Source organism: Gymnoscopelus braueri (genome assembly GCF_963280865.1).
Source record: "Gymnoscopelus braueri genome assembly, chromosome: 15".
In the NCBI taxonomy this organism is placed as follows: Eukaryota; Metazoa; Chordata; class Actinopteri; order Myctophiformes; family Myctophidae; genus Gymnoscopelus; species Gymnoscopelus braueri.
In genome coordinates this window covers 11,736,842-11,753,555 of record NC_137620.1, presented here as the reverse complement: position 1 = coordinate 11,753,555, position 16,714 = coordinate 11,736,842, and the positions used below count along the sequence as shown (strand labels likewise).

Genomic DNA, 16,714 nt, shown 5'->3' with positions numbered 1-16,714 from the left:
GTATTAATAGCCCATCTATATATAGGGTTAAAAGGATCCCTGGCTAATAAGCCTTAAAGGGATATTTCACTTTCAAAAAAACTTTGGGTCATTTTATCGTCTACTCAGGCTTTTGTGAGCCCCCCAGACAGTTTTTAAGTTGCTTGATTCACTATTTAGATATTTGATATTCATTTTATCAGACACGCCCCCTTCCTATACAAACCCATTATAACTTCAAACTAAATTTTGAACATGTTAGATTCATCAAAAACACCCGTCCTTAGTTCTGGTGACTCACCCAGCCCTCCTAATACGCGAGGGGGCCGTGTTTTTTCGATTACTTTTTAAATGTATTTTATTTGTTTTATTGTATTTAATTTGTTTTAATTTCCAAAAAAATATTAAAAATAAATGAAAAAAGTTATCGGAAGAACACGGCCCCCTCACGTATTAGGAGGGCAGGGTGAGTCACCAGAACCAAGGACGGGTGTTTTTGATGAATCTAACATTAAAACTTAAAAATGGAGTTTGAAGAATAATGGGTTTGTATAGGAAGGGGGTGTGTCTGATAAAATGTATATCAAATATCTAAATACTGAATCAAGCAACTTAAAAACGGTCTGGGGGGCTGAAAAAAGCCTGAGTAGACGATAAAATGACCCAACGTTTTTTTGAAAGTGAAATATCCCTTTAATACATTATAATTGCCCTCTAACCACCTTAAATATTGTATTTGTAGATAGTTAAACGGGACAATGCCCATCGCAAGTTGATGTCATCTGCCGATGTGTGTGTGGTCCAGCCCTGTGGAATGCATGTGCTAATAAAAAAACATCTTAATACTTCCTAAGGTCAATGAGCATCAAAACAATATTTTAAATACGTTTTTATTAGCACATACATTCCATAGGGCCTCAGCTGCACCACACATGGACAAATGACATCAGCTTGGGACAGGCGTCGACCCCCTTGAGAAATAGTTGAACCATTTCGAAAATAAATAACATAGTGTTTTTAATTTTAGTTATTGAGGGCAATTATAATGTATGAGGACAAATTACTTATTAGCCAGATGAGTAAACTATGAGGGTGTAACATTGTCTTCAAAGGGTTGTAGTCAACAGCCAGGCAATTATTTATTGGCATCATAAGAAAAACAAATCCTAACATGTAATGATTCCATTACTGTCTACATCAGCACCATCATGACAATGAGCTATTAGAACAGACAGGGGCGCTTCCTAAGAGCCGGTTCTCCTTCCTTTTACTGCCCTCTAGTGGCAATACTGCATGTATGCTGACTTACAGAAAGGGTGCATAAGCTGTGCCAATGTCTCACTGACTTAAAAATTTGCAAATGGAAGGGACAGCCCTCAGATGAACTTGAATCAGTCAGTCTGTAAGGAGGGAACTGGGCCACATAGACCGGGGGTGACCTTTTTTTCCCCAGAAGGTCCCTCTACCCTTTCAGCTATGCATGTAACCAGTGTCATACAGGATTTTCAGTGGTTAACGCCCACAAACTACACTAACACTGACAGCAGTTGTCAAGTGGAGGAAAAACCACAAGTCGCATTCTGTGTGTCTTCAACCTGTGTCAGTGTGAGAATAAATAGTCTGAATAAGTCGGGTGGAAACCTCATATGGCCAAAACTGTTTCAGGATTAAAATCCAAAAATAAATAGCAAAACAAGCAGCACAAGCTTGCAGGTCTGCTACTTTTGTGTGACGCTGTAGTCTGATCAAGTAGGGCATGCATTAATTTAGGGAAAAAAAATAGCAGTGGACAGCAGTCTACCAGGACATTTTAGAGCACTTTGTGCTTCTGTACGTTTACAAGCTTTATGGAGATGCCGATGTCCTTTTCCAGCAGCACTTGGCACCAAAACTACTAGTAACATCAGTCAACTGACCTGAACCCCATAGACTCTAGGTTGTATTGTCAAGAGGAAGATGACACCAGACCCAACCATATGGATGAGTTTAAGGCCACTATCAAAGAAAACCTGGGCTTCCAGAACACCTCAGTAGTGCCACGGGCTGATCACCTCCATGACACGCCCCATTGATGAAGTGATTTCTTCAAAAGTAGCCAAGATCAAGTATTGAGTACATAAAACATACTTTTCAGATGGTAGCATTATAAATCCTTTTGAGTAGTCTCATGGAATAATTTTTAGATGGATTTTCGTGAGCTGTATGCCATAATCATCAAGATCTACATTTCTTCGATAGCATTTTTTTTAGCAGGATCTGTACAAGGTTTTCCACCCGACAGGGATTAAAGGCTGTAGATTTTTAGGATATGGCCAGCATTGTAGTATGATCCCGACATCCTGTGTCTGCATAGTACTGGCCGAGAATCTGGTCTGAATGTGATTTGAGCTCAAATGAAAAGATACATAAAAGCAATGCATGGAAAATCTCTTTATTTCTAAAATAAGTAAATGTATATGCAAAACAACAAAGCAATAAAACACAAATATGAAATTAAAACAGTTTTAAAATATTAATATCAACAACGTAAACATCTAAGCAGCGGCTTTAATTTTGACTTCGAAGAGGCAATTTCGATACAGACGGCGCTTCTGTCTTGGGGACCCGCCGCTTCTTCCTTTGCTGAGAAGTCTGAAAGGACAAGAGGATATGATTACTGACATGAAGCCATACATTCAACTGTCAGATTCAACCTCATGATTACATTAACAGAGCACCAACAACATCTAAATACAGCTTGGAAGGTAATTTTGTCTCATACAAAAGTAGTTCTTAAACTTTTTAATTTCAAGGACGCCCATAACTCAGTGTACAAGATGCATTTGTACACCCAGTTACAGACCTATGGTCCATTTGGAACCACCTCAAGGAACCCTGAGGGTCCCTGGACCCCACTTTGAGAAACAGTGAGGTCCAGGTTGACATTAAAATGTTTAACCACTAGACAGACGAATCTTAAGCCATGGTTGGTGCTACCCACCTTGAAGAAGGGTCCGCGGCTGTTTTCATTGCAGACCAGGTTCTCGTCGTTGAAAGACTCAGAGGCCGCTTCATCCTCCAGCACATCCTGCAAAACAAGCAGTTGATCATTAAAACACAATTCCATGACAACAACAGGCATGCAAACAAAAAAGGTGACAAGACCAAAGGCACATTTTTGGGAGCCCCAAAACCATTTTAAGGTGTGGGAACACCAGTGTTCAGCTATACACTTGTACTGTCTTCACTGTAAATATGCGAGTTAATATCTGAATAACACTGGGCAAGGAGATGACATTTTCTATTTTTGTTTGTCAATCCATGTCACTATAAAAACTGTTGGGATTTAGAAGACATTGTAGAATCGGCTTCAGGTGGCTTCAGGTCTTAATGGGTTAAGCGCTCACCTGGTCTGCAATGAAAACAGCCTCCAACTCTCGCTCTGTCTCTAGTGCGTCGGTGGCGGCCTGCAGCTCCATGGTGGCCTGCAGCTCCTCCTGTTGGAGACGCAGACTCTCCAGCAGCTCAGAGCGCCTGTGAGACTTGACCAGCTCCCTGGGGTACACAAACTCCCGCCGCTGAGGGGTCATACCTGGAAGGACCACAGATGTTTTGGAGATCAATTTGACCATTAGTCTTAAATAATTGCGGTTAAAGGGATAGTTCACCCAAACAATTCCTTTTGTAGTATATCGTTTAGTCACCCCATGGAGACTTGAATTCATAGATACGTTTTTGTCGCATGCCTAAGACTATCATTTGATGGTAGGCAGCGGTTCCGGTAGGAGACACAAAGGAGACTTGGTTTCCTACCGGAACCGCTGTCGGTCATAAAATGATTGGCTTAGGAATGCGACAAACAAAAAAATATCCATAATTAAAGTCTCCATGGGGTGACTAATCTATAGAAAAACATTTTGGCGGTGAACAATCCCCCATTTCTAACTATACCCTTCAGGACAGGAACCCCTTTTCCTTGTTGCTATGTACACAGAAAATAATATTTATTGAAAATTTACAAAAATGTGTGTGTATACTAAGTTTAGAATCGGCCTCAGGTCTAAATGGGTTAAAGATACAAGGGGCAGATTGACAAACTTTACTGGTGCCAATAATCTAAATAATGTACTATTAATAGTTTTATACTTTCAAAACAGTAATCTGCATTCCCACAACTCGCCAATGCGACGCAATGTGGGCTTGTAGATCAGTAATTTTTTCAACAGATCAAAATACTATGTATTACACAATGCCTGACACAATAATCAAAACATGTCTTTGTGGTCCTTACCAGTAGGGGTGTCTTGCCGCAGCTCTTGGTGGAAGTTGTGGACCAGCTCCTGGGCGCTCTCCACATGGCTCTGGAGGTCAGCCTGCTCCTGGTCCAGCACAGCCTGGTCCAGGGAGACCTGCGTCTGGAGCGAACGCAAAGCCTGGCTCACCTTCTCCTGCTGCCCGGTCAGCTGTGCCCTGGTGTCTGGGAGCAGCGCTTTGGAGTGGCTCTCCACACTCTGAAAGATCAGTGACATGGAATAAAGAAAAATAAAATGTTTAGGTGTCATCATTCTAATGGACAAAATAATAAGTCCTGCCTTTGGGGGATAAAATTAAAAAAATAATCGCCACAGATCCGGGGTCCGCCCCTGGAACTAAAGTGACAGGGTGGGGCAGCAAACTCACATTTCATATCAAATTGATTGACTGTGACATCCACACTTGACATCAATCAGTTAAGACAGAATTAAGTGCGGGACATAGTATGCCCCAGTCAATAAAGTGTGTATTGGGGAAAGGGTGGCGATGGACTGTAATAGCAGTCTCTGATTGCATTAATTTAACAGCTGTCATCTCAGACCATTTAATGCGGCCGCTGGCCACGTTAAAATTAATTAGACGGTTAAACCGAGTACTGCGTTTTTTTGGGGGGCACAAACCGTGGTTTACCGCCCAACCTTAATCTCAACCTGTGATCAAGCGATTGTTACAGGCCTACTGGCAACACACCTTGTTGTGTTGTGAGGCCAAACCATGTGACCGTCGCATCTGATTTTGTCATTTACCTGCTGCAGGGCTTCAGTAGCAGCAGAGTTCTGCCCCAGCAGGGACGCCTGTTCCTGGGCTTGGTTTTGGACCCTCTCCTGAACTCTGGAGCAGTGACTGATGTTACGGTCTCCAAGTCCTGTTAGGGTGCAAAGGCATGACAGTGAACAAAGACTAGAATGAACTAAACCTGGTGCCATTTTGTGTCAAATAGCTCTATGTTCATTGCTATAGTTAAGTAAGTCTCCCATCTCTCCAGCACTTAAAGACAAATAAAAAAAAAGACATGTTCAGTTCAGAGAACTCCAAAAAAATAAATAATAATGTCTCTCCCTTGGCAGCATGACATTGACAAACTAACTGAAAATGTAATTTCAATTCACTAAAGCGCTGGAGAGACCCTAGCCTCGCGTGGCCAGACAATATCACACGACACACGGGTTGATATTAGTCTGGTCCCTATCAACGATAGATTTTTTTTTCCAAGGGGCGGTTACAAAAAGATCCAAACGGACTCTATTGGTTACACCTAAACCCATCAGAGCAGTGCTTCCTTGTACGTCATTGCTCCAAATAAGGTGATAAGCCCGCCCACATTTGGATACTGGGACCTGATTGGTCCCTCACGACTTCGGAGGGAGAGAAATGAAATCTCTATTGAGGGGAGCCAGACCTAATCTGCCGAGGGCTAAAGTGCGATGCAATTTTGCAAAGGCAGATTCGTCTGGAACCAGGCTAGAGAGACCCGTGACTGAACAAACTCAGTGTTAAACAGCTCTACATTCATCATTGCTAGAATTAGTTCAGTGACAGGGTCTCCCCACCTCTTTACCAAGAAAACAAATAATCAAATAATCAATAGAAAGTTATTATAGGGGTGAACTATCCCTTTAACAATAAACATTGTTTTAACCGAAGAAATATTACCTAAAGCACCTTTAAATGTCTACTGTGAAGTGAATTCCACCTACAAATTCTTGCCTATACATTATTTTTTAAATGAGCAGAACAGACAGACAGATGTCCTACCAGTGAGAGAGTCATGCAGGAGGGTGCAGTAACCTGTACTCTCCTCCAGGGTCTGGTCAGCCTCCTGGGCAGTGTGGCGGATGGCGGAGGCCAGGGAGGGGACGGTGGTGGACAGGAGGTCTGTCTGGACCGCTACCCGCTTCTCTGCTGCACTGCAACGGCTGGACAGAGACAAAGAGATGGTCCATTGAGTTCGGGCTTGGAGCTTTATGAAATACTTTAGAAAAATGTTGGAAGTGATGAAAAGTCGTTTTAAGTTGCCATTTACTCGCAACCCATTAAAAAAAATAACCCTAACCCAGGGAAAAAGGGAAACAGTGCTTTACGTTCCAGTGAAGCTTATGCACAAACAGTTCCAGTGAAGGTTATGCACAAACAGTTCCAGTAAAGCTTATGCACAAACACTAGGGGTAAAGATGAACCAATAAACTGTTGTAGTGCGATTGTATGGTTGGAGTGAAGGTGGTGGTCTACTCACGTGGAGATGGTTTCCCTCAGGGCTTGTACAGGCCTCTGCAGAGCTCTGCTGGCTGCGTTCAAATCATCAGCGCGGCTCTTGTTGTTAATGGCCAGCAGGCTGAGCTGGCTTTGGAGACACTGGATCATCTGATCCACCTCCTGTTGGGAGCAAAGAACCAGGACTTTATTTACAAATAGAAATACCAGTTTTTCCCTTCACAGTCAATAGCGAGGAAGGGAGGGCTCGAAGATGGGACCCTCTCTAACCAAGGGCAGCCATGGCTGCTACAAGTATAGCATAATTTGATAGAGAATTTGAGGACAGTTTTCCTGGTCCACACGAGGAATGGTTGAGTAAGAGTTGGGCATACAATTAGGAAAAGATTCAGGTTGGTTACGTTTTTAGAGGTCAAGTTTAGGGTTTGAGTTGTGCCTGATTTAAACATAGCCGTGCACCGGTGTTGGGCCAAAATAGCCCATCTACAAGCTTGTAAATGAGCTATATTCAGCTTTAGGGTTAAAAAGGCACCCAAAAAAAAGGTATTTTAACACGTGTGGCTTACCATTTGTTGTGTTTCTGACGACTCATGGAACTTCTGAGTCAAATTTTCATGTTCAGCGTCCAATGAGCTGAGAGCGTCCAGGGAGGACATCCTCAGCTCTGCCAACTCCTGAACATGATTGGTCAGAAACACATTGACCTCCTTCATGGCCTCCACCTGATTGGATGACAGGGAGTGGGGTCAGAGAGAAAGAGCGATGGAGAAATTAAGTGAGTGCAGTCATCACACCCTGTGCATTTAGTAAATATGAAACAGTAGTTCAAAGTGGGGTCCCACAGCTAAATTAGTAAGCTGATGTATATAGAGGTAAAATGGTTTAACTAATTTCGATGCCATTTGAAAAGCTTCTAACCAATCCTGTATGGGGGTCCCTGGCAAAACAAATATTTCAGATTGGGGGTCCACAGCCAAATGCATTTTCTTCAATTTGGGGGTCATTGACATGAAGTTTGAGAACCACTATATTAGTAAATATAATGGCATAATAAGGACCTTGTCAGCCAGGGCTCTCTGGTCTTCCACGGTCTTCCTCATGGCCTCATTCAGCGTCCTGATGGCTGAGACGCTGGGCAGAAGAGAGGCCGCAAGAGCCTCCTGCAGGTCCTGCTTGAACTCCTCCTAATACACACACGTTCAGAGAACATTGAGATTATTATTAGAGTTGTTCCGATACCAGTATCGGAAAAACGGCAGATACGGCCTAAAAATCATCATCTGTGAGTATGCCAGCCTTTGCCAGTTCGATACCACATGATTTATGACAGACATATAACAGTCCTGCATCAACTGGAGCATTCAAAATATCACTGTTTATACCCTTACATTATAAGTGTAGCAGCGCTTTAACATTACTAATGCAATTTGTGAACCACTGATCTAGGAATGAATACAGGAGTATACAAGTGGAACCAAATGGACCCGTAAGTGTCCAATTGGTTCCAGTTGTACACTCTGAGTTACAGACCTGTAAGGGTCCATTTGGAACCCCCTCAAGGAAACCAGATGGTCACTGAAGCCCACTTTAACAAATGGTAGCCTATCGGTACCGATCGATACGCAAGTCCTGGGTATCGGTGATATATAGCAACATAAGTTTGTTCAAAAAACTGTTAGGATTTAGAAGACATTTTGTAGAATCGGAACCTCAGGCCTTAATGGGGACACTGGTCTAATGGCAAAGGTCCTCACCTGCAGCTCCAGCAGGCTGTCTCTGTTCTCCAGGCACAGCGCCTCCTGCTGGTGGAGTTTGTCCTGGAAGCCAGACAGGCCCTGGGCCACCAGCTGTGTGACTCCTCCCATGAAGGACTCCATGGTGGCCACAGCTCCGCGCATCGCCTCTTCGTTCACCGACAGCACAGAGTCTATGGAGGGATCATGGATTAAAGGTAAATAAAATTGCACGACTGAAAATCTCTTAGGCCAAGTCCTGATCTTTGTGAGCGCTTTGTTTCTTGAACAATAGAGCACAATATTGTCAGACTCACCTTCGAGTGGAAAACGTGTTATGTACAAAACTGTTGAATTAAAATAACATTGTGCTCCCATGTAGTCACAAAAAACTCCAAACTGTTAGACTTTCACTTTTTTGATACATTAGATCAACAAGCTCACTGTAGCACAACTCACTGTAGCACAACTTTAATTAATAAAGTTTGAAATAATGCTAACACACATTTTACTCACAATAAATTTGAACTACTGTACTTAGATCTGCCATGATTAAAAGCTTTTCAGAGATTTTGAAAGCTTAATTTTTTGTAATAGCATTTCTGAATTATATACTGCTACTTTAAGTACAAATAAAACCAGCTGGTAGGCAGGCTGTGGCGCTTGGCTCTTTAAACTCACCCATGGATGACGTTAAGCTGGCCAGCGTGCTGCGGTGCTTTGAGGCTTGCTGGCGGACACTGCCCTCCATGTTACCGAGCACACCATCCATCCTCTGGCTGAAGCTCTGGCGGACACTGAGGTTCTGCTGCTCCACCTGGAGTTTAAAATGCTGAATGTTACTGGACTGTCTTACAGCAACCTAATGCATGAAATCAGCTGTGGGGAACCTTAAAAATGCACTCAGACGTACAATCCACCGAACAAACGTATGTCACAGTGTTCAGGAAATGGAAAAAGATAACTAGAACCAACGTCCTTATTTAGTCCCAAGATCGTTAATACTCATCGAAAATATCCGATCTACAAGCTTGATCGTCCATTTTTGCCAATTTTGTATAACACGACAAACTAGGGTAATCATTTACAAAATCAATGTGAAAAGTTGAAATGTGGAGATGGAAGGTTTCTGTCCTACAACAGCGATATGAAGTATGAAAACGAAGAATTGAGTAGCACCTCGTTCTTCCTGTCCAGCTTGTCATGGAGAGCAGACACGTGACTGGTGCTGACGTGGGCTGTATTCAGCAGCTGGAGGAGATAAAACACACAAGCCATCAGATTAAGACTAGTTCAGCTTCCACACACAGGGAAGGATGAAACAGCTACAGCAGAATAATCTACACTGAGTGACCGCTAATATCTACTTTGTGATCGACCGCACACCCGGTCCAGTATGGTAAAGTCAGCCTGTGACCGACTAAAAAGGTTTGATCGTTTCTCTGTGAGAGGCGCACAGAAGTCAGTAACTTAACATGTCATAATAGTGAAAATGTGTATACATAGGCTGACCAAACCATCACATGAAGGACGGCAGCTTTCCAGTATGCTTCAATTAATTCTTAATTTAGGAAAGCACATAAAAAGTCAATGGAGAAAAGGTTTCTTCCCGACAGCAAGGATATACGTAAGTGTGTTGACTCCTCACCTGGTCAGCTGTGCTGTACAGGTTGTCCTGGGTGGCGGTCAGGTCAGAGCAGACAAACTGCTCCTCAGTCAGATGTTGTGTCGTCTCCTCGAGGGCCTTTTTGGTCTCCTCTAGCCTGTAAACAGAAAACCAGGACATTTATGCATTTTACTTTCAAGTCCTGCATCTACTTTGCTTTTGGACTGTAAGGTGGTGCAGAAATTATGTGTAGTAATAGTTCTTACGAACCTGTGGTCTCTCTCTTCCAGCTGGACAGTGCACTGCTCCAGTTGGCTCTGGGTGTCAGTGAAGAGCTCCATCACCTGGGATAGAGAGAGGAAATGGACCAATGAGTGGCTATATCATTGACACAAGGAGAAAGTTCATGGGCTGGGCAATTAACTGAGAAATATAACAGACTTAATCTTTCTTCTATGTTTTTTGTAAATTCTTAAATATATATTAACGAACAAAAACAGTTTGAATATTTGTAATTATTATAATCAACTAAATCATGTAGCCCAGTTAACTGGCAACGCTGTAGTTATACTTTGTGGTGGTGTACAAATATAGTGAAAATAGTTGATCTACAAGTTCATAATTTGAGGAAATGTTTTAAGTATGGCCAATAAAACTTCAAATCAATACAACGATTCTTTCAGAGAGTTATAATTCGAGTTAAACCAACTTGTGGTGCAACACATACCTTCTTCAGCTCCTCCTCTGCGGCAGCGATTTGCTCCATATAGCCAGCTATCGTCTCCTCCTGGGCGGTGAGCTGCTCCGTCATGTGGCTGCAACACAACACTGGGAGTCAACACTCAGTGCTCTACAGCAGTATTAAACAATGCAGGTAAGAAATGTTCAAAAATTTACCAAAATCTTTGAAATTGCATTAAATTCATTTTATATGTTTGGATCCCCGGGATACATATTTTGCGTCACAAGCTGAAAGGTTTGGCGATACCAGTGATATATACACCACTCACTACCAATGTTCCCAGATAGAATTATAATAAGTTGGGAGATCGTAAATCAGGTATCCAATTAATTGCACAACCATGGTGGAAGTCAAGGAGCTTTCCCACAGGCATCAGCTGTTCCTGATTGGGGGGGGGGGAAAAATGACCAATGCCTGACAAAACATCCCAAGGTGACATACTTATAGTTCTCAGAGGATAAGTACACCCCATTCTTGTCTCGAGCGGCAGCCAGGTCACGCTTCAAGCGCTCAATGTCCTCTGTATATTCCTTGAGTGGGGGTGAGAAAGGAGTCCACATATAAGATGATTGACATTATTCAGCTTTGTTGGAACATTATATCATTTCCTCTACCATAAAAAATGTACCAATTTCTCCGTTACACCAAAAAAGACAGACCTTGAAGCCAACAACGTGTCACATCTGTACAGCGTAGTTTAAAGGCTTAACTCCTAACCATCACTTGTGTTTCCATTTACCTTGATTAGAGTCTTCTTGGTCATCTTTTGATTGATCTCGGGCTTATTCATTATATTTTTTGCTCTGTTGGCGTACTCCAGGGTGCTCAATGTCTCCTACACACACACACACACACACACACAGCACACAGCACAGAGAGACAACCCAACGCTAGCTTTAACTTCACACATGAATAAATACGGCATCATTATTCCTGGGATCGTCTAAATGAACAAATAAAGTAACTGGATATGTCAATCTTATGACGGCGATACACATTTCTAGTGTTCCAGTGAATCTGGACCAAATCAGAAATTTGTGTACGAAAATAAATTAGCCCTGATGAACACACCTCCATGTTGCAGGAAGAGGGAGACACCGTGGCGATGATCGAGGTCTTGGTCCGTCCCCCTAGAGAGTCTTGTAGGATCCTAGTCAACTTAGACTCCCTGTAGAACATTAAGAGATCACGTCAGGATATAACTTTACAGTAATTCTGAAGGGCAAGGTACACAGCTTTTATTCCTTTTTGTAACAGTAAAAAGGGCTCAATCCTTTGTGTCCAGGTGAGCAGAGTTGGCCACATTAACCTTAGCATCACTATTCTGGGCATGTCATAATAAGTTGACATCATGCAGCTGCAAAAATTCAGCAATTTAGGCCATCTACAAGCTCACACCAATGTTGTGTTTGAGCCACGCTGCATGCTTCTAGAGCAGCCATTTTTGGTGATGGTAAAGAGGGAACAAATGCTGGGACCGAGTACAGACCCCTGGGGGTCCCCGGGCAAGGGCATACAAGTGGTCAAGCCACAGGCTCCACTACTTTTTCCCCCAAAGATTTTGAAAACCACAAGCGGGTCCAGACCCACTGTTGAACCACCTAAAGCGCCCCGGCCGTACTGGAAATGGTTACGCCAACCACAGCTTACCTAAAAGGGACGTGAGGTCTTTTCTCTACCAAGGCGGTGATCACTCTGCCCAGCGTCAGCAGAGACTGGTTGATGTTGCCTGCTTCGCGGGCACGTTTGTCCTGTGCCCCCGAGCGGCCGATGTTTTCACTGCCCGCGAGATCAACCTAAAGAGGACAGGGGACAGGTTGAGTGGCATTTACAACATTTTTACTTCTGTGCAGCACCTAAACTTATTTGTGGTAAAGACGTACCAGGTTCAGTTTGCCAATCTTCACCAACTCCTCTCCTTCCAGGGTGATCTCCTTCATGTGAATAGTGATGGAGAACACCGAGTGGGACCGACTTGAAAAGAAATGTAAATGTAAACATAAATACAAACAAGGTCATTGGAGAGGCTTGCATATACAGTACCAACAACTAATGCGTGTATATGTTGCATACCTGGAATAGGCATTCATGAGAGTGGCCGCAGTCTTCCTCTTGGCAGAGCCTCGCTCAAGGATGGCATAGACTTCATCCTTGTTATGTACGGTTATCTCCTCCAGACCTTTAACTACCACACCACGCTGTCAAAAACAACCAATTAGTCACTTACAAACAATGCATGATATAATACTTTGCAAAGTTTTAAAATTACAAAAAAGCACAGCAAATACAAAAGGGATTTTCACAAACTATCCTACTACTCCTGACATTAGCACTCTATATCCAAAGTAAAAGCGTCCATCAGACTGTTACCTTGTTGCGTGGGTCGTCGAAGAGGTTGAGCTTTTCGCTGACATCTTCGCCAGAACTCAGCAGGTCAAAAAGCTCCTCGTTATAGATCTCAAGGAGGGACACTTTAACGGAGAACTCTGAGCCACTCTCTGCCAGCTTCTCGAAGATCTGGTGCAGCGTCCTAGGGATGATCCCAGCCAGTGGGTCCTGACAACAAACAAGCAAACGTTAAGGCAACAACACACTACGATGTGGCCAAGTGTTCTGTGCTCATTTGGTTTGTAATTGTCCAGAACAAAGATCAATGCCTGCGATGCCCAGCAGTACTTTGTGTGAAACACTTACATCCTCCCAAGTGACCTGCAGATTTGGGCTTCTCTCGCCTTCCATGGTGAAGGTCTTTCCTGTCCCCGTCTGTCCATAGCTGACCAATCACAACAAATACACATCAGCTGGGGGATCACGTAATGTGAGATTTTGGACAGAGTTGCTTAAAAATGTGGAATGGGAATCAAACCGTTCAGATCTGACTTGTCACAGAAACGCCAATAGCCTGATTAACCACTTAAATATGTAATAAATGAACGTTCCATTTTAAATGCACTTGTCATTTTATGTTGCGTCCCTTATCCCCTAGACTAGGGGACGTAATAGCAACTGTTAGTCGATTAACTGTTGCACCACTAGACACTACAACCTCAAAAGTGGCTCCAACACAAGTTTACAACAAATGCTTGCTTACGCAAAGACCGTGCAGTTGTAACCCAAGATGACCTCATCAAGAATGGGGCACAAAACGCTGCGGTAGACGTCAATCTGCTTCGCTGCGGGACCAAAGACCTAAGAGACGACAGAGGGAAACGCTGTGATGGAACATACATACACTTGGACTGTGGAGTCACAACTGCTGCGCTTTTTTTTAACCCTTAAGACCGGGAACGCATCTGTGTGTCATTTTAAGATTTCTTTGGCTAGTCAAAAATAGCAGATATACAAGCTCATAGCACGGCACCAAGTGCCGTGCATTGAGCTTGTAGATCTGCCATTTATCGTGAAAATGTGTGCAAATCTTTGAACATATATTTTTTTTAAGCAAACATTTTAACAGTTACAACTTCTGGGGGTCCCTGGAACAAACTATTTTGAGCTGGGGTCCACGGCCAAATACATATAATTTTTGAGAACCCATTATATTAGCAACATTAGTTAGGATTTAGAATACATTTGTAGAATTCCCCAGAAGCAAAGATTTGAGTTACAAATGTTCGCTTAAAGACTCACGATTAAAGACTCACGATTTCTCCCAAAAAATAGCAGATCTACACGCTCATACCCGGCGCCGCGCTATGAGCTTGTATATCTGCTACTTTTTAATAGCCTAAATAAATCTAAAAATGACCGAGTCGCGTTCCCGGTTTGAATGGGTTAACATAAATGTCTACTCACCATGTCAAAGGTGTAGGTCTTCCTGGCCTTGTCATTGACCCCACCGGTCCTCACAGCCACCTCCTTTCTGTTGGCATCGCAGTCGATCACATTGTAGGTGGCCTTGCGCTCCCCTGCACTGAAGGGCCTGAAAACACAAGGATGGGTGACTTAGTCAGTGTCATAAGACCTCAGTCACAACATTACGCAACTACAAAGTAGCTAGATACATTTACTAAGCATCAGGTACAACATGACCTCCAAAACAACTAAAGACTTCTGCCATTCACCAAGTAACTTCTAGTGTAAGCTAGATACTGACTAGTGGGAGAAATATCTTCTCTCGTTTATCCTCAGTGGTAACAGGATAAGTGGGCATCTGTGTTAAATTGGCCATTTTTAAAAAAATATTTGGAAAATGATACATAAACATTCAACAACCAAGATCTAATATGTCTACATGCTTAAACATTCAACAACTAAGGTCTAATATGTCTACAAAAACTGTACATCCAGTCATTTGAGGCATAAACATGGAGTTTAAGGATCAAATTAAGTCTGATAATGATGTACTGATAATGCATGTGCACTTTACATTACTTAAGACCATTTTTCAAATATTACATTTTAACATAATTGAACAATTTTACATCGAGGTGCCCAGATGTCTCTAGTGCCACCTATCCTGTATCAGTTTGTTACTTGGTGAAGCTTAGCTAATATATATATATATATATATATATATATATATATATATATATATATATATATATATATATATATATATATATATATATATATATATATATATATATATATATATATATATATATATATATATATATATATATATATATATATATATATATATATATATATATATATATATATATATATATATATATGTCCATCCCCTTGTATGTCAAGATGTTCAGACATTTTCGAAAACCGCCGATCTACAAGCTCATCATCGGCTATTTTGTAAGCGTATTTGGGGATTGATTGCTTTACCAAAATACGCTCATTACGCTGCGTGTAGACGAGGCGTTTGAAGACGTTAAACCAGTGGTGGAAAAAGTATTATTTCCACATTGCAGTATTGATACTTTAACTCAAGTAAAAGTCCAGAATTCGAGTAAAAGCACAAAAGTATGGTATAAAAATGTACTTAAGTACCAAAATTAAAAAGATTACTCATTGTGCAGAACGTCCCATATCACAACGTATAACAGATCTACCGATAGCAGATCTACAAGCTCACAAAGCTTCGCATTGTGAGCTTGTAGATCTGCCATTTTCAAATAGGGCTGAAGTGGTTAACTTGTGAAAGTAACCAAAGTTGTCAAATAATCGTAGTGGAGTAAAAAGTACAATATTTCCCTCTGAGATGTAGTGAAGTAGAAGTAAAAGTATTGAAAACACTCAATACAATTGTGAGTCATGTTTTACTTTATACAGTACTTGAGTAAAAGTACTTCGTTACTTTCCACCACTGGTTAAAACGCACCGCCACCTCCCTCCCACGGAAATCATAAACAGTAGGGTAACCCACACACACACACACACACGCTTAACAATGATAGTACTTAATACTTAAGTTGAAATACCTGCATCTGATAGTAATTAAATGACATCCAAATACCTGCATCTGACGACCACCTGGATTTTCTTTTCGACGTTCTTGTCCTCTCGTCTCATGCTGGTGTTTGAAGCCATCGTGACAAACGAGCAGAATCACACACCACAAACAAACAGAACACAACTCGCCACGCTCACAAACACGAAACAAAAAACGCCATGACACAATAAAAACACGGATAAGAGTGGTCCGAGTGTGTTTGTGTTTCCCTGCTTATTTATCCTCGAATTGGTCAAACTACGACACAAATAACGCCAAAACGCCGTCCGTAACCCCTTGTAATGTCTGTCTGTTTATTAGCCGTTACTGTTAGCCGCCTGCTGCTACTAGAGGGTGAAGTCAAACCTCGCTTTAAATCTTGACTCCAGCCAATGGCTGAAGCCGAAAGATCACGTGATGTCGCCACGCATCGACGTCACGTGGCCCTGTGCGCTCAAAGCAGCGCTGGAGGGGCGGGACGGGCAAGGCTTTTATTCAGTGTTGCCAGATTTTGCGAGAGAAATAAGCAGCCGAGTATCTGTGAAAAACAAGCCCAAAGGTAAAAGCATGAGCGCTTTAAACATACATACATTATGCATTAATTTGGGCTATTTGAAAATAGTAGATCTACAAGCTCACAACGCGTCGCGATGTGACGCGTTGTGAACTTGTAGGTCTGCTATTTAAAGAAAAAAATCTTGAAATAAAATGTGGAATATTTTTTTGAAACATTCAAACACAAATAGGCACAAATAGGC

At 42.1% G+C, this 16,714-nt stretch overlaps 1 protein-coding gene across 1 annotated transcript; it reads right to left on the bottom strand.

Annotated features, from left to right (window-relative positions):
• Nucleotides 1–2,424: 2,424 nt before the first annotated feature.
• LOC308101849 (kinesin-like protein KIF11) lies at nucleotides 2,425–16,274 on the bottom strand. Its single transcript, XM_080451347.1, has 26 exons — nucleotides 15,981–16,274; nucleotides 14,360–14,486; nucleotides 13,656–13,753; nucleotides 13,259–13,337; nucleotides 12,935–13,120; nucleotides 12,638–12,762; nucleotides 12,448–12,538; nucleotides 12,215–12,360; nucleotides 11,636–11,732; nucleotides 11,304–11,399; nucleotides 11,006–11,094; nucleotides 10,550–10,637; nucleotides 10,093–10,166; nucleotides 9,865–9,979; nucleotides 9,396–9,467; nucleotides 8,898–9,033; nucleotides 8,238–8,410; nucleotides 7,542–7,667; nucleotides 7,050–7,205; nucleotides 6,506–6,645; nucleotides 6,028–6,188; nucleotides 5,019–5,137; nucleotides 4,250–4,469; nucleotides 3,366–3,550; nucleotides 2,960–3,046; nucleotides 2,425–2,610 (listed from the first exon to the last, which is right to left on the bottom strand). The coding sequence occupies exons 1-26, from the start codon at nucleotides 16,052–16,054 to the stop codon at nucleotides 2,527–2,529; spliced, it is 3,144 nt and encodes a 1,047-aa protein (XP_080307473.1). The 5' UTR covers nucleotides 16,055–16,274; the 3' UTR covers nucleotides 2,425–2,526.
• Nucleotides 16,275–16,714: the final 440 nt, after the last annotated feature.